We start from the raw sequence: 24,542 nt of genomic DNA, 5'->3' as shown, positions 1-24,542 counted from the left end.
TTTACAAGGAATATGCGACAGGAACATGGAGGCTTCCTGGAAACACCCACCGATCTGTAAGATATTCATATTAGCATAATTTCAGCCTCAAGATAATTCAATACAGCGCAGGTCGAACTGGCGCTGAGGAACTGATTGATGTTAATCCATCCCCATTGTCCCAGAGAGGGAGGAGCAGCAATTATAAGTTTTACGTGGGCGTTGTTATCGCACTTCAACGTGTCATGTCGGGGAGTCACTGACTTCCACCAGACGATAAACGCAAAGGACTTGCTCGGGGCTCACGCGAACTATACTCATGAGGTTGTACGTCACGGCGATTTGTCCCATATTCATTGTTTCCTGGAATAGATCGGTCGATTGATCGATTAACAAACTTGCATTGATAGGAATAAACTATGTTTGCTTGCCATGGGACCTAGAGTTTTGCTGCGTAGCTTCCTGTGGGGTCTTCCAAGGCCGATGGAAAAGGTTGCTAAGTGATAAGTAAGCATTGCAATAAGCCTTCTCTATCCACCACTGTGGAGTAACGGCTAGCATGACTGATCGCGAAACGATGGGCCCAGGTTCAAATCCTGGTTGGGATAAATTACCTGGTTGAGGTTTTTTCCGGGGTTTTCCCTCAACCCAATAAGAGCAAATGCTGGGTAGCTTTCTTTGTTGGACTCTGGATTTATTTCGCTGTCTTTATCACCTTCATCTCATTCAGACGCTAAATAATTATTGGGTTGGTGCATAAGTTCATAGCGGTTTTGTTTCGCGTGTTGGTACTCCGGTTGCTATCGGTTTATTTATCGACTGTCATTTTTTTATTTGAAGTTCAATTGTGCTTGAGTTTATATATTGATGTTTTCAGTTTTGCAGATAGTGAGTGGTGATACTCTGTGTATCTACCTTTAATCAATGTTTAATTCTGTACACCAGTGAAAGAACACTGTACTAGAAAATGGTTTTAGAAAAGTTGTGAAGAGGAATAAGGAAACAAAATAAAAAGTGTTGGTTCCCATTTAAAAAACGTACCTTGACTCTTAAATGGCCATCCAAACGATCTCCAAATAAAACACGACAAATGGCATTTACTTTCCTCCATAATATCATGCAACTTCTATTCAAGACATTTCTTTCTACAACGCTTAGTTTTGGAGATACTGTACAGTATCAACTTAACTGGTCCACTCTGTATACCTCTTATCTGTTTCTATCTGTAGTCTGTCTCCGTTTGTATGTCTGTCTCCGTTTGTCTCTATATTTGTCTCCGTCTGTCTGTATGCCTATCTCCGTCTCTCTGTATGTCTGTCTCCGTCTGCCTGTATGTCTGTCTCCGTATGTCTGTCTCTGTCTGTATGCCCACCTGTCTGTCTGTCTGTTTATAGCTTTGTAGTAAGATTATGTAGGAATATTCAATTATTGAACGAAATTATTTAATATACGTATATTCGTATATACGTTTCCATTGGATGGCGCGAAAGGGATAAGGGGGAAAAAATTTAGGAGCGTATGATACGTAGGTGGTTTTTTGTGGTAATTTGCTTGTAAAAAGAAAATTTAACTATTTAGAGACGAGAAAATTGTGTGGAAACTCAGCCAATCCTTGGTATTTCTCACAAAAATAGGCCTGGTACAAACTCCCTCAGCCAATCTTTAGCAATTTCCGAGAGATATTAGACCAAAGATGCTAAAGGACCATGAAAAACTAGATAATATTATAGAGAAGATAGGATTTGAGGTATTAGAGCTGACGTCTCCAAAAGGCTACTCGCGAGTAAGCCCCTGAACGGAACCGAAGCCAGTACGTAATGAGCGCGCTCCGTCTCACCCATCCCCACCTGTAATGTACTCAATGTTTATGCGCAAACGAAAAGCAGTGGCGGAGTGCCATTATCATTGTGTTGGTCGGCGTGTTCCACCGTTTCACAATGTCTTCTAATCATGGGCAGAGTACATTCAAGGATGAATAGGAAGAGAAATTTTTTGTGTTAGTGGGGAGAATGTGAAATGCTTAATTTGTTCGAAAATTCTTAAGCGTGTGTTAAAATTCAATATGCAACGACAATACTCGACTCTTCAGAAAGAATATCATACAATTACAGGCATGTTGGACATGTGAAAATAATTTATTTTGGAACTATCTGTATAATTGTTGGTTATACATAATAATCAGTATATTACAATACGTTTACACTCAGTTCCGCATGACAAACATATGTTTTTCGTTTCATTTTGGGTGTCATGCATAGGCCCACAAATATTTTTATAAATATAAAACAAGAAAATACAAACACAAATCACACTCGTGTCCTCAGTCTCAAACAGAAAAATCTTCTTGCTAGCTATGTTCTAGCTTGGAATATTGGAAAATCAATGAAGCCCTTTACAGAAGCATCATTTGTAAAATAGTGCATACAGGACGTTACTAAAATACTGTGTCCAAAACAAAGTCAAAGTTTAAGAAAATTAAATTGTTTCCAATTACAGATCACAGAAGGAATTTCAAGATTGTAAATGTAATTAAATCTGAAGTCGACAGCACAATTAACCAGTTTGTAGCTTACTCACATGCATTGGACGAAAACACAGATAGAAATGACAAAGCTCGCCTAACCATTTTCATCCGCGGAGTTAATGAACATTTTACTGTGTCTGAATGTCTTCTAGATGTAATTACAAAATACAATTGGAGAAGATTTTTTCCAGGCACTGAAAGGCACCATAGAACAGAAGAGGTTGAATTTGCAATGGCTTGTGTCAATAGCAGGGCTCCAGCTTCGTAGTATGTCAAAATAATATACAAACGTATGATATTTCTTATTCTTTTGATGTTATTATTTGTAAACATAAGCAGACCGTTGCCGCGATCCCCCACTGATCGCTCCCATCTGTTGAGGTACGAGTCTCTCCCCATTATCTAGCCTTACAGCACACTGTGTTCGGCGGGCAGCATCGAGAGCACGAATGACGATACGCTTTTTGCAGACCTCTGTATTAGAGATTTCTGTAAATGTTTGCCTTAACCCCAGAGTGAGAAAAGTTTAAGAAGACTGAGAGTCTATAAACTCGAAAAAATATTGTCAGTTGCGCCGTATTTGGAATTGGTATCTGAAGAGGTTAGAGATAGCCATAGTGGCTATATTGTGGTTGAGGAACTGAAGTTGCGGGGAGTGGCTATTTACAATTCGTAAAATTGTTAGAAGAAGGGGATGATCTGGAGAAGTTCCGAGAATCTCTCTAGTTCGGTGAACAAGTGCTGCTGAAACGATTGGGACTCGAGCTGGCATAGTGACGCCTTGTTGCAAGAAAGATACAGGTAATTCATTATTTCGTGAAACCAACTTGCAGCTAGCAAACCTACCATGAGATTCTTCTTACTAGAAGCTACGGCGCACGCATGCATTTGGTTTCAAGAGATAACGAATGGCCTGTTCATGATTTGTCAGTCTTTAGACCCAAACCTGAGACGAGGTCAGTATGCTACAGTATGAAGTGCTCCTGAAGCGTTATTAAGAAAATACTAGGGCATTCGATAAGTAAGCTAATGGCAATAATGCTGTAAATCAGCGCTCCTAGCGGTGATCATTGAAATGTTGTACTGCGTAATATAGCAGCGATTGTTTAATAAATTTGCAATATTGAAAGTCTCGAAGTAGCCATATTTTGTAAATATAGTGGCTTTTTCTGATTTGTAGTAAACAATACAGCCCTAAAAGTACGAACAAAGTGCTTCATAAAAATCCAAGTTGCAAAAAAAAAAAAAAAAAAAACATATAACTCAGTACTATAGGATATTACAAGAAGCCTGTGGGAGAGGAGTCTTACCATACTGAACTATTGCAAGGTGGGTGGAAGCGGGACATTCGCTTTCGATCAAGAGTTGACATCCGAACAGATTATTTTAGATTGATCAGTGAGAGATGTATTCAGAAATGGTGCTGCAGATGGAGTCCGCCGTCTTCCAAGAATTTGGCAACGTATTTTTGGCATGGCAGGAGACTATATTTGAAGTATGTACTGTCAAAAGTAACCTAAATAAATTTAGTGTGAAACAGTAACTATGTTGCCATTACTTTCCGAATTCCCTAGTATACTTCGGTAGCCCCCTTGCGAAAAAAAAGAAAAGACGGTAAGATGAAGGAAGCATACGTAGCAATAGGCCTAGCAACCAGTGACTACAGCAAAGTGGCGCTTCACAATGTCACTAATATTAAGATAACAACATTATTTTTAACCAATACTGCACGTTTACATCTCATTATGGACCAAAAACACCGTTTAAGGCGATAGATTACAAACTTAAAATGAGGGATACATCCAGTACCTACTGAAAGAAGATCTTATGTCCACTTTCCTGCCAGGAATCTAATCGATTCTTCTGAATTTTCAGCCGGAAGAACTACCGTTCTATTTACAAGACAATATAATACTTAAGGTAAAAAGTTTCAGTAATTGTACGTCTTTGTGGCTTCACTACATTAATGTTTTTGTTTTTTCCAGGGGTAAATGTGATCGCTGGTGAATTCCGAATAACAAATGAAAAGTTTGAGCCTAGTCTAGAAGATAATACCTCAGGAGACTTCAAACAACTGGCTGCACAAATCACACAACAGGTATGTGTACATATATTCCTACATAGAACATACACCTTCCGTTTTTGGGGGGTGTATTAAACTAGAGACGAATCCAGACCAATAAATTTTTCTTAATGTACTATTTGTTTTAAAAAAATTCGATAGACATGTCTAGGTATTTGTTGGCGGAATGCTCCTGGATCGAAAATTGTACTAAATAATTTCTCTATTTGTAGATAAGTCAATTGTCTGATTTTACAGAATCAGAATAATTTCTTTCGCTCAATTCAACATTTAACTTCTATTTTATTTCGTATAATTAGCTGAATTTGATGATAAAAATGTGACAACTTATAGAGAAATGTATCAGAACCTGAGCTCATTATGACGAAAAAGAGGATTGCACATAAATACCACATTGCTAAACTGAACGATATTCAAACATGGACCGCCAAATCCCAGGAAGATAATGGACAGAACTATTGATTTAAAACCACAATCGAAACTTGCTAATGAAATCTGTAGCCGTACAATTTATAATATGAATCTGCGCATTATGTCGATATGGATGACTGTAGCTATGAGAAAGTGAGTGTCAAGTAATGCATCATATAAAGGAAGAATAATTACACTAGTCAATAAATTTCAACTTGTTTTTTCGATAACGTTGGTCAAAATACGTTATTAAGGGTAATTTGAGCTTCTGAATCAGGAATAATCATCGAAATTGCTCTATCTGCTCTCATTTCTAAGTTATCGCGAAGTACTTTTAATATGCATCATTTGAGTGTATTTAAGAACACCCATACCCTATGCAATTATCCATAAAAATTGGCTCTTATCGCACATATTAATAAAAAAATTAATTAAACATGATTTTAGCTTATAAGACATGTAAAGATTTTCAAAATAAACTATAAGAGCTCGTATTATTTTGAATCATAAATATGTTTTTATTTACGTTCGTTTGTAGGTCGAATCGGGCGTTTCCCTGTAGAAAAACCTACAGTGGTTCCACTGGTTACCCATCATAGCTGGGTCCCAACGTTCTTGGTAGCGTTTTGATATGAATAGGCCTACGTCTTTAAAATCAGACCAACACCTGGGGTAATCAGGACAGAAACAGCGATTTAGGGTGATCCATTCCGACACTATAACTTCGTGACTAATAACACGATTGAAATAAATGTGATGACGTTCGATCGCATATACGACTACGATGCGAGTATGACCTTGAGGCGGCGTTGCGCATGCGCGAGGCGCGGATGGGGGTCCGCGGCGACTGGCGGTCATTTTGGATGTGTGAAAATATTCGAACAGTAGCCTACATCTTGCGACTCCGATGTGCTAGCGCGCTAATTTTGGTGTCAAACGAAAATCTCGTCTAGATTTGTCGATTTAAGCCAGACGTATTTGACGTAAAATACACGGCCGTGTCCCCGACACAACCACACCCCGATTCCCCCTCTCCCATTTTGGCAATGTCCTGTGGAAACGCTCACCCTGCTGACAACCCAAATTTGCAGGGAAAAAGTCGAGATGAGAATTTAAAAAATGAAGCTTTAAACATATGTGGCAGCTCAAGTTTTTATAGTCCTCTAGAAGATCTACATAACTTGGGGCTTCTGTGTTCCTAAGTAATCTAGCAGTTAGGGCTTCAAAAGAATTCCAGGTAGGCAATTCTCCTTCATTCAGTTTCGCATCAAATATCTGATCCTTTAAGAGCTTTTTGATTTGCGGACCAGCGAAAACGCTCTCCTTCAACTTGGCGTCATTGATGGCTGGAAATATTTTTCTTTGATGCAGAAATCCATCCCCATTTTTGTCTAAGGCCTTAACGAACATTTTAATGAAACTTAGTTGTATATGCAACGTCTTGAGATGTTTCAGGAAATTGACTTTCGTCACTTTATATGGATCCGGCACAGGCAGGTCATTACTATGTGGTACAGATTTTAAAGATTATGCTACTTTCGGATAAACAATTAAATTTTTATCTTTTTTTCGATATATCCTGAGATTTTTTCAAGCAAAAGTAGTAGTCGGTCACATGATCTTTAGGTTCTCGCCAAATCATGGAAACTTCTCTTCATTCCTTTCTGCCAGTCAAATAAATTGACAAAGAAAGAACAACAACACATCTTGGGGGGCCCAAAGCCTATCCTCGTCACTTAGCGGGCAACCAATATAGAGTTTATAAGCTTTTGTAATAGTGGGTGTAATGTTTTCCCTTTATGCTTTCGGAGTACATTTTTATACAAAAAAATATATAACAAATTTTTCTGATAGTGCACACACCTGCGAACTTTAGAACCTGACATGATATCGCGTGTTTACTTACTGTGAACCATACCACTATCATTTTTGCCCGTGTTTATATTCGTTAAAAATTAATTCAAATACGAATCACCACAATAAAATACTTTACTACACAAAACTCGCACTTGTTAACTCAATCACACTCTATTTACAACTGCTTGACTGAAAAGATAGGATATTGAGCTACGGGTTGAAGGACCGCCTAGGTATTAAGCCAGCCAAGGTCCGATAACCGACGACAGGAGTCCGAACTACTGAGCTCGTTGCATGTTTCCTGTTTGTAGCGATAGCAGCGACCTCATCTCCAATCGGTAATAAGAAGCTGGTTGGCCTATATCATTACTCTCTCTCCCTGGTAAACATAGTCTATATCAGTGGCGGCTCGTGGGTACTGAATTCAGGGGGGCTGCATATAAAAATAAACCATGCAAATTATCTTATTTAAAGATTAGTTCCATGCGCCTTGTCTTGTAGGTTGCGGACTTTTGAATCATCTTATTAAAATCCGATATGTCGTTTAACATAGTCTTTACAGTGGAAAACATAGCTAATGCGGTCAGTCGCTTCTCTCATCGTATTTCTAAGATAGGATTTCACTCTTTTCAAACACGAAAAGCAACGTTCTGGTTCGGAAATTGTCATTGGTATGGTGATAGCTATGCGTAGTAGTTCCACAACTTCTGAAAATGAGGCCTGCAAGTTCTCAGATAGAAGAAACTGCAAGAGCTTGACTGCGTCACTATATTTCTGAATTCTTGTCTCTGATACAACACAGTGAGTTCCGTTTTTAGTTTGTCTTTATCGAACATTAAAAAAAGCTTCACACATACATTTAGGTCATTTTCAGGAAATGAGCTTTTGTAGCATTCAAATTTTTCTTGACACAGAAGAGAAGATAATATCAGATGATCTATGAATTGGAATCGGGTGTTAGCTTGTGTGATAATGAGGTCACACACTTCCTTAGTTGCCGCAACCCTTGCCTGAATCCCTTCAACTTTACGACCCTTTTTAGAGTTTTCATTTTCACAGATCTCGCTGCTCAACTGTTCACTGTTCCGTATTATCAGTATGGCATTAGCAAAGCTTGATATGCGGAGTCGGCCTCGGTAGCATAGTCGCTGTGGGTTCGATCCCGGCCCAGGTCAATGGCATTTAAATGTGTTTAAATGAGAAAGGCTCATGTCAGTAGATTTACTTACTGACATTTCAAAGAATCCTGCGATACAAGATTCCGGGACACCGGCGACGCTGCAGTTGCGAGTGTCGTTAAATAAACCACAATTCAATTGTTTTATATGCAGATTTGGACCTTAAAAATATCTAACTGGCGATGTTGTAGTTGGTTTTATAATATATCTACATGATACATCAATAAACGAAAAAATCTGAGCCAGAAATTGAATTCAGGATCTTCAAGAGCACGCACCAGGGTGCTTGCCTCATTTATTGTGATGTTGTTAGATGTTTCGGATTCCATTATGGTTTGAAAACATTCTAGCAATGGCTCCTTCTTCTCATGAACAACATTTACTGTTCTTATTTTAAAACTCCATCTTGTTGCCCCAGCTGATGGAATTGTCTTTAAAACACATTAATTTAATACAGACTGAGTGGAGATCAAGAGAAGAAAGCAGGAATACTGGATAAATCAGCAAAAAATATGCCAACCTTTCTATTTTGTTTAGCGGCTCTTTCCGTTATGAGATTCAACTGATTGGCACTTAATTTCACATTTCTCCTGAACTGTTAAGGTTCTGAAGTGAATAGACTGTAAATATTGTACAGAATTAAACATTGTTACACTTCTTACACTCACAACATTAAAGAAAATGTATTTAAAACTGCGCGCTACTGACAAGCTGCTGCAAATTTTGCAGCGCCTGGTGACTCTGGATTCACGGCCAGGGGCAGCAGGGGGAGGGGTAAAACTAACGCGCAAAGCATCCGAGAAGAGACTGGCAGCTCCAGGGGAGGAAGTGGCTTCACCCATAGTCCTTGTCTCTGGCTTCGCTCTGGCAGCACCAGAGGAGGAAGTGACTTCACTAACGATTGCGTGCACGTCAATGGAGCGAGATTTTAAAAAATTCGAGCCGCTAAATAGAGACTGTGTAATAAATGTATTTCACAACATAAAATGAGACAATAGTCACAAATGTCTGGGGGTGCTGCAGCTCCGCAGCCCCTCTTCGAAAGCCGCCCTTGGTCTATATTCATCAGGGGTTCTTGACCTTGACAAATATTCATAGAAGAATGCAAGTCTTTACCGAAAGACAAAATTATTTTTTCAGCGATCAGTGACGGTTTTTGAGACTAAGTGATATGCACGAAAATGTATGTTTGATTTTGTTATCATTCATGTAGGCCTATAGTTTGTAACTAAAAAACAGAGCCCGATAGGCTTTTGGTGATAAATTCGGATTTAAGACATAAAAATCATGTGAGATCACATGTTTTCGTTTAGGCTACAAAATGGCTTTTGACTAGTGTTATAAGCTTCATTTTGAGTTTATATTATTGATTCGTAATACCTCGATCATACCATAGGTATACAGTATGTAAATAATAATAATAATATTAATAATAATAATAATAATATAATATAATAATAATAATAATAATAATAATAATAATAATAATAATAATAGCCTATACAGTATAGGTATTAATACTTATACATTGATATGTATTATTTTATGTATTTCTTCCTGTAACCACCAAAAAGTACAAAAGTACCATGATACAATAAATATAGAGTAAATGCCTTGAGGCTTAATGAAACATATTTTTGTTGTTACAGTGAAAAATAACAAATTGAAATAGATTGAAGCACATAATAATATACGAAGTAACGTCAAGAAGATGTGAATTAAAGTCATGGGCCGTATGTATGTTGCCTGAAAATAACTATTGATCCTTTGAGTGTTGCAATTGTTAGATCTCTTAAAATATCTCTATGCAGACCAAAAGATTTACAGAAGTCGACTAGGAACCAGGGTATGGTCCCACGAGCTCCTATCATTCATCCCGTAATGACGATGGATTCCAGATTGTATTTGTCCTTATAAAAATATGACTGAAGGTTCATTATACCTTTTTTCCTCGTGTACTTCTTCTAGCTGATGTTCATGCGATTCAAATCTCACATTAGGGTCTATGATATAACCTTCAAGAGAGGGAGGTTTAAACGAAATTATGTCGATTCTTCGATTACTGCCCTCACTGGATATGCCGCGTACTTCTTCATATACTGTTCCTTAAAGCAGTTGCTATTATAGATCGTACTGTATGATGCCGCATATTTCGTAGACGTTCACCGTGTGGACAGGCCCCCAGGATATGGGTAAAAGTTTAAACCTCCCTGTCGCAACGTCGACAGAGGTTACTGCCCGAAGACCTGCCAGGTACACTACGCACAGCTGATACGTTCGCATTCATCTTGATCGTTTCCCTCCACTCACTACAGGAAATACCCTTGTGATTCCGGATCCACTTATTGGGCGGGGTATATTGGTGATATAAAACATGCCTTTCCCTTTGTCTTTTTCTGGCTCCAATTCTGAAACGCTTTTTCTCTTAATACTCGCGGTACCTTTCGCGTATCTACAGTGCCACATTTGTCTAAAATATTTGCTGATTCGGTGATACTGAGTGCTGTTAGACTGGATGTAATTTCTTGGGATAATTACCTTGTAGCATGTAGGAAAGAATTATTGGATTTAAGCAATATCTTGCATGCATTTATATGTTGTAAGTATAATTCCCATGTTGAACAAAATAAACCTTTGAATTTTGTATCTATATACAAAATATGTGTAGGAAGGTCATTAGGCAGTTGCAATATTTCTTTCAGTACACCCCTTATCATAATATCTGCATCCACTATGAATTTATTAGAATTTTGTTTTGGAGGCACTGTCTGAAATGGATATATTAGACTAGGGCAGATTGAGGTGTTAATGATGTTGTATTTTTGATCCGCTTGTAAGTGTGGTGAAGAAATAAGCAATTCTACATTTGTTCTTAGTTTAATCAGTGTTGAAAGAAGATCAAAATTAATCTCGTCATAAAAATTGACACCTAGATAGCGAATGAAGTCACCTCTTTGCAAACCAGCTACTTATTTCCAGACGAGATGTGGAAATTTTCTTCAAACAGTTGACCCTTTTTAATACATATGCCTTTACACTTGTTCATGTTAATATCTAGTTCCATTTCACGGAATTGTTGAACTGCATAATTGAAATGTGTTAAAGCGGAATTTTTGTCTTTACCAATGAGAACAATATCATCTGCGAAACCTATTACAGTTAATTGATCTACAGATGGACTTAAGTTAAATCCATACTGAGTAGTCATGCCGTGTTCACTTAGTTCGTTCAAAATATGGTTCATGCATAGATTGAAAAGAGTAGGTGACAAAGGGGAACCTTTTATAAAACACCAAAAATATGAAGTAGGGAGATATATAAAGAAATAGAACCGGAATTGATCTTTAAAATACGTGTTTCATTTAACATTTTGTAACATAATTATGCTATAACCATATTCTTACAAAATTTTACTTTTGTTGATGATTTTACAGATATTTGATTGTGCATATAATTGCAAATTTTTGTAGTAAATAGTTTGAGAGTATATTTCTCTACTTAGTTTTATAGAAAGAAAATAATATTTTCCCCTGTAATTATCAATTTATAGCTTACATTGCTTAAGAAATATGTATTTTGTTTTACAATAATGATAACTGGAAAGAAAATTGAAACATTTCAATGTTTCATGTGTACGTATTTATTGTAATGCACTGTTTTTCCGTTTCAGTAATCTGTGGATGTCCGTAGTGTCTTGTGACATATGTAGAACGTTTTCATTGTAAAAAATCTTCTTAAAAAATATATTTTCCCCAGTAATTGTCGTTTTATGGTGTAGCTTGCATTTGTTAAGAAAGTGATATTTTATTTTAAAACTATTTCTGGAAAGAAACTTTAAACATTTGAGTACTTAAATAGGTCCTAGGGTTATACGTAAATTTCGTAAATCTGCCCTTTTTCATTTCTATAATATGTGGGTGCCCGTAATGTATTTTAACGTGTACAGAAAGTTTTCACTGTAAAAAACGTCCTTAAGCGAAATACGTAGTAATTGAATATAAGATGTCTCAATAACATGCATTATACACTGCAATACTGTTAAAAAGGAAAGCTCACTGGGATGATGCCCATTGTATCTTTCCTTTGTGATTTAGTTCGTAGCGTGTTTATCATTGGATCCGAAATGCGTAAGTTTAAACCTTGCTGAGGACGATGAATTTTTAAGGAAAGTTAAAAAAATTCCCTAGCCTAAATTCTGGCACACGAAAGAATTTTGATTCAGAATAATTGCCCGTTAACTTTCCACACCCATCAAGTTCTCACAATTAGCGGACAGAAGTTCAGCTCGCAAACATATCGGGAGACCGCAGAATCATGAATCAGAATTTAAAAATGTAGTCTATACTTTGATAGGCTTGTTATATCAACCAACCTTTGGAAAAACTCCGCAAGGAACTACTGCTAGCCTCGTATTCGGGAGGTCCCAGATTCAATCTCTGGTGTCGGACAGACTGACTAATATTTTTTTCATGGTTTCCCTAGTCGCTACGGCAAATGTCCGGCAAATGCCGTATTGGCCACTTCCTTAACACGAGCCCCAGAAGTTAATTTACAGTTACAAAATGAAGTCGAAATAGTTAATGATATTTTCTTTATTATTAATTATTATTAACAACAACATGTATCCATGTATGGTACATAAGTGTCACCCAGTAAAGGCTTTTACTTTAACAGAAATTGTTAACAACCAGAAACATTTATATTTTTAAGTGAGGTGATCGATCATGCGGTAGCTGCGATTTTATACAGTTGTTGCCAGGGCTCTTATCAGAAGATTGGAGTGGTACAGTAAGTCCTTATGAAAATTTTCTGTAAATTTCTTTATTATGAGGTCGTAGAATGATTATATATTAAGCATGTCTTGTAATTGTAAATTGATGGTTCTATAGTCTGCACCAGTGATGGTTAGGGATACTTTTCTCTGTAGTCCATAGCATAAAGACATCTGATAATTTGGACTTGTTTTCCTCTAATATTTCGCAGACATAGGTCATTTGAGGTCTGATAACAGAAGTGTATAGTATTTTTTTCAAGGGAAATCTGATGTATGACGATTTCAACATTGCATATACGAGCAGATGAATGAATATGGCTAATGGATAATGATCATAAAAGCGAATATGCAACTGACTCTATCTATTAACACACTTTGTAAAGTAAAGCAAGTGGTACATACAGGAAGGCGACTAAGCAACTAAAGCGAACTAAGGCCACCTGTCTGTAATAAAGTGAACTGAACACTACTTTCTGTTTTCACGTGCTACTTCACCAGATGTCGCGATGTGACCTTAGGCCGGGTGCACACAGAATCAGACGCGACGCGACGGTCGCGAAGAGACACGGAGAGACAACATCGAATGACTGCTTGAAGTTCGTAGCGAGGAGGCTGTCTGATAGCTGCAGTGTACTGCGCATGCGTTAGTAGTGGCTATGATTGCACGCTTTCATTATCTACGAATACTATTGTTGAGTAGTGCACATTATTCATAATGGAGTTCGATGCGGATTAATTAGTGGTTTTAATACAGGAAAGATACGTCTGTAAAATCTTTGAAACAATGTCACGACAATAATGTTGTTTCTAAAAATATGTGAGAAACTGCAAATGAGATGAAGCACCACGTGAATAATAATAATAATAATAATAATAATAATAATAATAATAATAATAATAATAATAATAATAATAATAATTTGTAGTAAGCCTAATTCTCTGTTCTATACTATCACTCATTATTGATTTAATACATTATTTTTTTCTTTATTGTGAGTCGTGAAGTAGTCATAAACATACAAAATGACGTTTGTGCATTTCATTAGTAATATTTAATTTTAAGACTCTTTCAGTCGTATAGATTTTAGGCGTATTAAGCGTCCTTAGGAAATAACAAATACAATAGAATTTCTCATATAGATAATCCTCTTTCATTGACGTCATTTTATAGCATAGGCTACTTCTCCAAACCCACACAGCCAGCAAATCAGTTGTCGCGAGCAGGCAATTTTAAGCTGTTGCGAGGCGTTGTAAAGCAAAGTGTAGCGTCGCGCCGCGCCGCTTCGCGTCTGATTCTGTGTGCACCCGGCCTCAGTTGCTAAAGCGACAATAAATAAATAGAATAAAAAAATTACATTAATTCTGCAATTACATAATTATAATGCTTCTTTTATCAATTTTGTTACATATTCTGTGTCTGCACTTTGTAAATATAATTTTTATATAAATATAAGGGCTCCTTTGATGTTGCTCGTTAATTTTAAAAGTGCCGGTGGCAATCTACAGTGTATGAACAGACTTATAGGTTGCTGTGTGATATATTTTATAAGCAAACCATATTTTACATTTGATTCCATCGGGCACACTGTGATAGACAAACGTTAACAAACAATTGACTTGTTTGAATGTAAATTATGAAAATAAAAATGCAACCAACAAACTTATAATTTCCTCTTGCATCAGTAACAGACAGTGTTGCCACACCATTCTCCCTCTTTGTAATAAGAAAATTGTCGAATTTCATCTATTAATCTGAGATTGGTTGTACTGACTGGACATGCAAGTTCTTCGCCTCTTACTTCTCAGTCAGTCGCCACTATCCATAATATGAACGGCAACAAACAGTGGCTTCGTTGTCTAAAATCGGCACTAGTAAGTTATAATGAGCAAAATACATCAATATGCTGATGTAATGATTTTTAGAAAGTTTCGTATATATACACATACATATATAATGGATTCTTTTCAGTATCATCATCTTTTTTCCAAAAATTCTCAACTCATTTTCAATTCGGAGTTGAGCATTAAAATTGACGTCAGTTCATACAATCGGCAAAAGTTGCTCGATAGAACGCACGTTCGGCATAAAATAAAGTTATAAAATAGTTCGTGTCATATTTCCATATAGGTATTACACATAATTACACATAATTACACATGAGTTATTTCTATCTCTTTCACCAAACAAGTCGTTTCAATTTCAGATGTAACACAATTTTAGAAACAGATGCATTATAGAGACCATCCACCACCACAGTGAAAAAAAAAAAAACAAGTAAGCGGAATTAACGTTTGATTAGCGTTTTTAGTAACCGAGATTAGGTAAGGTGTAAATACTAGGCCTACTGTACTACAACGTCATTATTTATATATTTTAAAATTAAACTTAATTTTATTTCCTGTATATAATTTCCCCTTTCTTATTACTTTCACCTGAATATTGATTATTCAACTGCTTTTCGTTTCAATTAAATTTTCGTAGATCTGTATTTGTGTTGAGGGGGAGCATTTTTGTAATGATCCGGGGCGGAAAAAATGTTAAATGCAGCTCTGAGTATTACAGTGAAATGGAAATAATGTAATATGTCCTAAAACAATAGTACGGCAAATTAAAATGAATATATACTTCTTAAGTTAAATACATACCTTATTTTTTTAGAAGACTTTAAAGCAATCTGGAAAAACGATTACCTCTTTCTAAACTTCCATATCCAATATGAATGTTAAATATATTTTCATTTCCTCAGCAACGGTCTGGTTGCAACAATATTTATGACAATAACACACATTGTTGTTGTCTTCGATGGTCTTGCAGTTACCATGGATCCAAGGTTTTCAGATTCATACCCGGTCAAGGGCGATAAAATTTTAATCGTGCCTTCCTTCAGGGAGAGAAATAAAGCTTATGGTCCAGTGTCGTAGATCCTGTCCTTGATAAACGGCTTCAGGCAAAAATTGGTCGGCAATTTTTCGCCAGTGTACAAAATTGGAAGCAGCACAGCCAGTGGTTTAACTGCACATAGATTTGTCCCATTCTCCTCCCCCTATTCAAACCACATCAATAACGCACATATGTTGAATTAATTATGTACCGGTAATATGTAATAAAATATGCATTTTATTGATTTAATATGTACAAATAAATTAAAACTAATTTAGTACCGGTGTACATTAAATATTCAGTTAAAGTACCAACCAAATTTGTTTTATGTATTGTTGAAGACTGATTCCTATTTACCTCAATTACTAGACTATCTCTCGTAGAACAAATACCGAGTGATGCACGAGGAGTTACCGTCACTAACGGCATAATCCCGAAGACATTCTGAGCAAACATTCACATAAACATGGGTCCTATTTTAAATATCTTCTGAGTAATTAAAAAGTTGTTAAAATACCCATTTTCCTTTAGTTTTAAGGGTAAAAGAATATTACAATTAGAGAATGAACTATTCAGATACATACATACATACATACATACATACATACATACATACATACATACATACATACATACATACATACATACATACATACATACATACATACTGCAAACCCAGCATTCTCCAATCTTTCCTATTTCTGCCTTCTTCTTAGTCTCCGCATACGATCCATACATCTTAATGTCGTCTATCATCTGATATCTTCTTCTCCCCCGAACTCTTCTCCCGTTCACCATTCCTTCCAGTGCATCCTTCAGTAGGCAGTTTCTTCTCAGCCAGTGACCCAACCAATGTCTTTTTCTCTTTCTGATCAGTTTCAGCATCATTCTTTTTTCGCTCACTCTTTCCAACACAACTTCATTTCTATCTGTCCACTTCACACGCTCCATTCCTCTCCATATCTACATTTCAAATGCTTCTATTCATTTCTCTTCATTTCGTCGTAATGTCCATGTTTCTGCTCCATACAATGCCACGCTTCACACAAAGCACTTCACTAGTCTCTTCCTTAGTTTCAGAAGTCATTCATTCATTTATTGTTCTGCCCAAGGTCAGGTCTTTCACTGCAAACCCACATTCTCCAATCTTTCCTTTTTCTGCCTTGCTCTTTATCTCCTCATATGATCCAAATATCTTGATGTCGTCTGTCATCTGATACCTTCTTCCGCCCCGAACTCTTCTTCCGTTCATCACTCCTTCTAGTGCATTCTTCAGTACGCAGTTTCTTCTCAGCCAATGACCCAACCAATTACTTTTATTCTTCTTGATCAGTTTCAGCACTATTCTTTCTTCACCCACTCTTTCCAGCAGAGTTTCACTTCTTATTCTGTCTGTTCATTTCACACGTTACATTCTTCACCAAATCCATATTTCAAATACTTCTATTCGCTTCTCTTCATTTCGTCGTAATGTCCATGTTTCTGTCCCATACAATGCCACATTCCATACAAAGCACTTCACTAGTCTCTTCCTTACTTCTCTTTCTAGAGGTCCGCACAAGATGCTTCTTTTTCTATTGAAAGCTTCCTTGGCCATTGCTATCCTTTGATTTCCTGGCAGCAGTTCATGTTGCTGCTTGTAGTACACCCCAAATATTTGAAACTGTTCACTTGCCCTACTGCCTCATTTAGAATTCGCATGTTTACCTTCTTTATTTTTCTTTCTATGATCATGGTGTTCGTCTTATTTGCATTTATCTTCATCCCATACTGTTCACAGCTGTCATTTAGCTCCAATAATAGCATATCCCTTAGTATCATTCCTCTTCTGCTAACAACGCCATATCATCAGCAAATCTTATGCACTTTGTTCTTCTGTCTCCTACTACCACTCCTCTCATGTTCTGAAAACAGTTCTAGGCCATCCTTGGCGTACTCTTTTCCCTATTTCACTTTCTTCTGGCAATTCTTCTCCTGTCCATTTCTTTAATTGGCTAGTATTCTGAACGATGAAAGAGTAATGGAACGGAGAAAAATTCTCTCCGGCGCCGGGACTTGAACCCGGGTTTTCAGCTCTACGTGCTGATGCTTCATCCACTAAGCCACACCGGATACAACTCCGACGCCGGTTAGAATCGTCTCAGATTAAGCTCCAACTCTTGGGTTCCCTCTAGTGGCCGCCCTCTGCTCTAGGTCATAGATGTCTATGAACGCAGGACCGAAGTCCACACATGTGCTGAGGTGCACTCGATATGAGTGACTAGTTGGCCGGGATCCGACGGAATGAGCGCCGTCTTAAATCACGAAGTGATTTACGCATATCATATATATTATTTTAATGTACCGAAGTACGTATGATATTTCCATGCAGATATTCTGCGTCATCATACGATGAAAGAGTAATGGAACGGAGCTTAATCTGAGACGATTCTAACCGGCGTCGGAGTTGTATCCGGTGTGGCTTAGTGGATAAAGCATCAGCACGTAGAGCTGAAAACCCGGGTTCAAGTCCCGGCGCCGGAGAGAATTTTTCTCCGTTCCATTACTCTTTCATCGTATGATGACGCAGAATATCTGCATGGAAATATCATATGTACTTCGGTACATTAAAATAATATATAGTATTCTGAAGCTTAAAATGTGTTTTTAATTCCATAGTTGCTTCGTACAGATGCTCAAAATGAGAACTATTCACAGGCAAACAGTATCTCAGTCTAAAACAAAAACAGTCCATTCTAGATATGAGATGGAATAGAACAGTCATAATAACTGCGAGGAAAACAATGGACTGTTTTCGTGATAGACTGGGATATTTTAAGCATCTGTGATAAAATTTGGTTAGTTATAGGCCTAGTGTTTTGTTTAGTTTTATGGCTTTTTCAACATGATTTTACCTACTTATTTGTCACAGGTCTTAAGTCCACGGAACAAGTTCAATAAATTGTTAAAAGGCATGAAACGGGTGAATGGGTAAAGTGTCCATGCATTCATACGTAAAATTTAATGGAGATTCGGAATATGTAAATTTTAATATAGGTTGCCATTTTAAAAAACTAGTTTACTATCACACTCTGTATGTCTGGAATAACTGTTTTCGAACACTGGTATCATATTGTATGGTTTATCTCCAACAGTTTTTGTATAAAACTTTTTTTTGTAAAATTAAAATTTGAGAATTTATTAACAATATTTCGTACTTATTGTTCACTGTGTATAACTAAAAACCAGCATACTGCTGTACTTACGGACTAATCAAATGTTCAAATTAAAAGTGACTCGGATGTATATTTTTACATTTCAGCTAGACATCCTGTTCTCCGCCAGCACTCTGTCGCAACATTACAATCACTCCCACGTGACACAATTCAGTCATGGCATAGAAAAAGCAGGAGGTGGTGCTATTGCTAGTGGTGGCATCCTGGTACGATGCAAGCTGGTGCTGGTATCAGCACCTCCAAATGGTGAGGCAGCAAACCAAGCAGGACTGGAATTTCTCCGAGGACTACAGCACCATCAGGGTCAGATGTGGCTGGGAAATTTCGTCATAGATGTGCAGTCTATAGGCTTCGTTGGTACGTTTATTGTTCAGTTTAATTTTGTTTCATGGCACTATTTATCAGAAAACCATTATACTTGTTTAAATGAAAAAACAATTTAAGTATTAACTGCTGTGGCCTAGAGTTACCATACTTGTCATTGAATCCGAAGTTCGCGAGTTCAAATCCGGCCGTGGATAATGAAGTTATAAGGAAATGTAAGTTTTCAATATGTAAAGAGGTGTGGTTCAGATAATGTTATCGGCTATTGTCCAAATTTCACGAGAGGATCCCTGCGAGGGGAGTATGGTCCTTGCGAGGTAAGAGGAGGGTAAGCCAGTAACTCAGCGTTCTTGAAGGAGCAGGTGTATGGAAGTGGTGTCATGGCCGGCTGGGACAAACAAGGCTCAGTCAATGGCCGGCAGGTTCCGTGTCGGGGCTAGATTATAAGAGTGGAGGGAAAACTCGCATTCCTTGCTCGGATCTTCTCGTGAAATGCGGACTGTAGCTACTTTCTGGCCTTTCACGTTTCTTGCATGACATTTGAAGCTGTTTCTTTAAAACAGTGTCTCATGAGCCTCGTGACACCAGAGAACTTTAGCGGTCAAAGAAGGAAACAGTGTAGAAATATGATACGAAACAGAGCTTAAAAAGCGTTTAGATGACCTAAATTATTTTGAATTTCAGAACGTATTTGTTGACCTCCAACTTCTTTCACCTGTTAAGGAGGGAAAGGCTCTTCTTGGGGGAAGGCAGAATCGCACATTGGTTCACTAAATACAGAGTGGAAGTGAAATAACCCTGCAGATTGAAAGACGCGATAGGATATATTGAAATGAATAGAAAACCTATATTACATTTTATGATTAAATGCACAATTAATTAGAAAATTAATTTGGAAGGTTCAGCATTCTGGCATATCGCCGCTAACACACTGCTCTTTCTTCTCGTAATACAGATGTAAGAGGTCAACGAACTCAGGTCTGTCCACCTAAGTGAACCTCTCCCTCTCTGACTACAACGTTGCAATCTGTTCGCATCGTTCAGTGACTTGAAATTAGTGGTTTTTTAATTAAATTTATATGAAAACCGTCCACGTTATTTAAATACGCCTCTTTGACTACAACGTTGCAATATGTTCGCATCGTTCAGTGACTTGAAATTAGTGGTTTTTAAATTAAATTTACACGAAAACCGTCCACTCTATTGAATTACATCAGAGGGATAGATGATTCTTTATTAGATTTTCTATCGATATGGACAAAAATCATGATCCTAATTGCGATAGATACCAAATAAGAGGGTGTTAATCATTTGGTGGTGGAAACATTTTCTCTGAGAGAACTATGAACTTTCCACCTATGCTATTACACTTTTTTGTTACATACAACACAAACTATTTGCTTTGAAAATCTGCAGAGTTATTTCACTTTTACCCTGCATTTATAGTCGAATATGTTGCCACCTGAGTCTCAGGCAACCATAAGCAATAATATACTATAGGTAATAGGCTATAATGAGAGTGCTGAGAGGTCAGGTTCCTGTTCACAACTGTTCGATACGATGCTCATGTACATGCATATGTTCACCAAGTTCTGGTGATTGACGGAAGTAATGCAAACATCTGCCAGTATTACTAATTTACAAAATCTATTTAAAAAATCAGTGGGCCTTATTTATTTTTCAGGGTAAGAAATTGATGGCAGTATGACTATTTATCCTTTGGCAGTATACGCTTCTAATAATGTTCTGTTCAATTATGAAAATCGTGTTTTCAGCAGGATAATTCTTTTTATCTCTTGCTCACTCCGAAACATCTGTCTCGCAACTCTTTTCTCGTATTTTAAAATATCAAAAAATCGCAAGTAAGAGATCCTTCATTCCTAGCCGCTTCAAAAATGCTTAGTAGTTTTAAGGGGTCAAAAGCAATTTATGCCCTTGCCTTCTTGCAATTCCTGCATTCAAATGCATATCCTAGTACAAACAGGACAACATTTATAATAAATAGAAACTGAAAATGTTTTGAATATTCACTCAATGTATTTATGTAAGAGAACAATCCATTATTAATAAGTTAATGATGTAATTTTTTGACTCTCTTTATTTTCTCTGACAACTCTATCAGCTGTTGATCAACTATGTATCTGATTGAGTAGTCATGACGCTGTTTGTCTAACTCATCTTAGAACGTCTCAATACTAAGCACGGAAAATGAGCGAAGTGAAGATAATGCTACTTGTTTTGTTGCCGAGGAGATCTTGCTGTAATGCAAATTAACGTGAATGAATGTACCTAAGTGTTAAATTAATCATTACTGAGACACCGGCGTAGCTCAGACGGTAGCGGGTTTACCTACTGATCGGGAAATGGGTTCGATTTCCTCTTGGATTTATTACTGGTTGGGTTTTTCGAAGTTTTTCCCAGCTGTAGGGTGAATGTCGGGTAGTCTCTAACGAATCCTCGGCCACATCTCGCCAAACATCCTCTCGCTATCACCAATTCAATCGACGCTAAATAAATTAGTAGTTAATACAGCGTCTTTAAGTAACGGACAAAAAATCATTATTGAGCTGCCTCGGTACTCCCCTCCACTGAAATTGCACTCTTGCGGTGCCCGCCAATCAACCTGGTTCTGCTTATATAAAAGGTATTTAAAGCAAAGGTCTTTAGGGTCTCTAACGAGCCATTGCCGATTAGAACTTCTAAAAATGGAGACTTACAACATTTCTGCTCTCGCTGCTTTTCATAACAGCACGAAAACCAATGGCCAGTCCTTCAATTTGTCTGTCGAGGAGTTCCAGACTTCGACAGTCGTTTCTGGGTCTCTTTACATGTTCCATGGCCCTATAACATTTGGGTAACTCATCAGATCGCAATTCACGCACTTTGAAACACTCTGACGTAATGTTTTTTTTAAGCCACTTGCCAGTTTGTCCTCCGAGGCTTCCTTGAAAGATGAGATCTCTATATTCTTAGCAAGACCAAAAATTGATTCCTTGGCTAATTTCTAGGTCTCAGATATCTCGTGTTTCTCTTAAAACTCTTGGAAGAATATCATTGAAATAATTGCCAACATGATTTCCGTCACCACATCTAATTCGATCCTTGATCTCTGTCTGAATCTCTTACCCTGTTGCTTAACAGGAGTGTTGAATATGCTTCGAAGTCCACACCTCTGGAGTAACGGTCAGCGCGTCTGGCCGCGAAACCAGGTGGCCCGGGTTCGAATCCCGGTCGGGGAAAGTTGCCTGGTTGAGGTTTTTTTCGGGGTTTTCCCTCAACGCAATACGAGCAAATGCTGGGTAACTTTCGGTGCTGGATCCCGGACTCATTTCACCGGCATTATCACCTTCATTTCATTCAGACGCTAAATAACCTGAGATGTTGATACAGCGTCGCAAAATAACCCACTAAAATAAAAAAAAAATATATGCTTCGGTCTTAGCTAGGATGAGTTTGCACCCTATAAGAACAGTCCTCCCCAGCCTTAGTCACAGTAAACTCTTGAGTGATTTTCCTCTTAAGTTGCCTCTTGTATCGCACTCATTCTAACTGAAATGAGGTTACCTTTCTAGGTTTGATCCTCAGTCAATGCTGTAGTTGGAAACGATTTTTAGGTGGTACTGTTGAAATCCCCTTGGTCAGACTAGGCTCTGTATAGACTCTTAGGGTGCTATTCATAGACATTTCGCTAGCCCGCGCTACGAGCGTGATAAACTAGCCCCGGCTATCGACTGGTTACTTGTACAGGATGCATATCATATCATATCGCTAACACAGGTTTATGAATACGAAAAACGTTAGTTCGTTAATCATTCACCGGAAGCCCGCGCTAAGAATGTCTATGAATACGGCAAGTATTGACTCTTCTCCAAAATTACTTCTTCGTCATGCAGTCGCCTCTGCAGACCTCCTTCACAATTGCATATACGTAAGGCAAGAAATTAAACGCTGACACTGATAGCCCAATACTTTTTAGGAACAAAAGTTTAGGAACTCTTTTACTGGAAGAGTATTCCTTTTCTTAGTACAGATATCGTTCATTACAGTAATGCTCATTCACATTCTTTAGTTGAAATTGGAATAAAATCTATAATATGTAACTGCACTCACGATTCATGAACGCACGAAAATTCCCTCCTCCAGCAAATTGCTAGCATTAGGCTTGAACGAGTTTTAAAATTAGCGAATCAGTGTAGCAGAATTCTTGAGGCGTAACATCATAAAATCAGTGTTACGCGAAGGCATCTAAGTAAGGTTTGAATTTAACGAATGAGTGTAGCAGATTTCTTGAGACGCCATGCCATGAAATTAGTGTTAATTACTTATAGAAATAAGGCGGCGGTATGAAAGCTTGAGTCCACACCTATGGAGTAACGGTCAGAGCGTCTGGCTGCGAAACCAGGTGGCCCGGGTTCGATTCCCGGTCGGGGCAAGTTACCTGGTTGAGGTTTTTTCCGGGGTTTTCCCTCAACCCAATATGAGCAAATGCTGGGTAACTTTCGGTGTTGGACCCCTGACTCATTTCACCGGCATTATCACCTTCATCTCATTCAGACGCTAAATAACCTAAGATGTTGATACAGCGTCGTAAAATAACCTACTAAAAAAAAAAGCTTGAAATTAAGAAATTACAACTACTCCTGAAATGCCAGACCATGGTTTTCGTTAAAACACCGAATGGACAAGGGTTTAAGCAAAGAATATAAGATGCCAGCTGCTACTTTTACGCCACATATCAAACTTAAAATGTTTTTCAAATAGCTAACATTCTCCAAAACAGTATATTAAAAACTATTTATACATAACTAAAATATTTTCGAGTCTATTTTTTTTTCTTTTCCGTACGGTAACAGCGAGTTTTTATTTTAGACGGTACGGCGTATCGGCCCGTACCGGCCCAACTACAGCACTGTCCTTAGTCATCTCAGTTTCCGGCTTTGTCAGAAGACCAGGGTACCCTTGCATGTGGCCGCGTTTCCTAAATTAAAAAAAAACACGTAAGTTTGGAACTGAAGTGCGCATATTATCAGATATGAACATGACAACGACCCCAGTATTTACACATACATAAGTCGTTCTCCATACCATAGCCCTCAAGCAACAATTTCCTTTTATTCTAAAAAGACCTCGCATAAGAGAAGAAGAGAAATTGCTTGCTAAATGGAATATATTGCATCCACATTATTTTAGTTCTTTACCAACGCATGATCTTGTAAATATGGGCACTTGAATTTGTTCGTATCTTCGAAATGGTACTAGTCTACGTACAAGTCGAATAAAAGCAAAAGGTTAATGAAATGTTTTTTTTATGTGATA

The 24,542-nt window shown here is 37.6% G+C and overlaps 1 protein-coding gene across 1 annotated transcript in view; it reads left to right on the top strand.

The window, feature by feature from the left end:
* LOC138715294 (uncharacterized) overlaps positions 1 to 24,542 on the top strand; it is a 676,115-nt gene that overhangs the window by 617,541 nt on the left and 34,032 nt on the right. The window contains exons 4-5 of the mRNA XM_069848057.1: positions 4,489 to 4,601; positions 18,989 to 19,259. Coding sequence (XP_069704158.1) covers positions 4,489 to 4,601; positions 18,989 to 19,259 — 384 coding nt within the window. The remainder of the gene's footprint in view (positions 1 to 4,488; positions 4,602 to 18,988; positions 19,260 to 24,542) is intronic.

This window comes from Periplaneta americana, chromosome 15 (assembly GCF_040183065.1).
Source record: "Periplaneta americana isolate PAMFEO1 chromosome 15, P.americana_PAMFEO1_priV1, whole genome shotgun sequence".
NCBI classification, from domain to species: domain Eukaryota; kingdom Metazoa; phylum Arthropoda; class Insecta; order Blattodea; family Blattidae; genus Periplaneta; species Periplaneta americana.
This window is presented reverse-complemented; position numbering and strand designations above follow the sequence as displayed.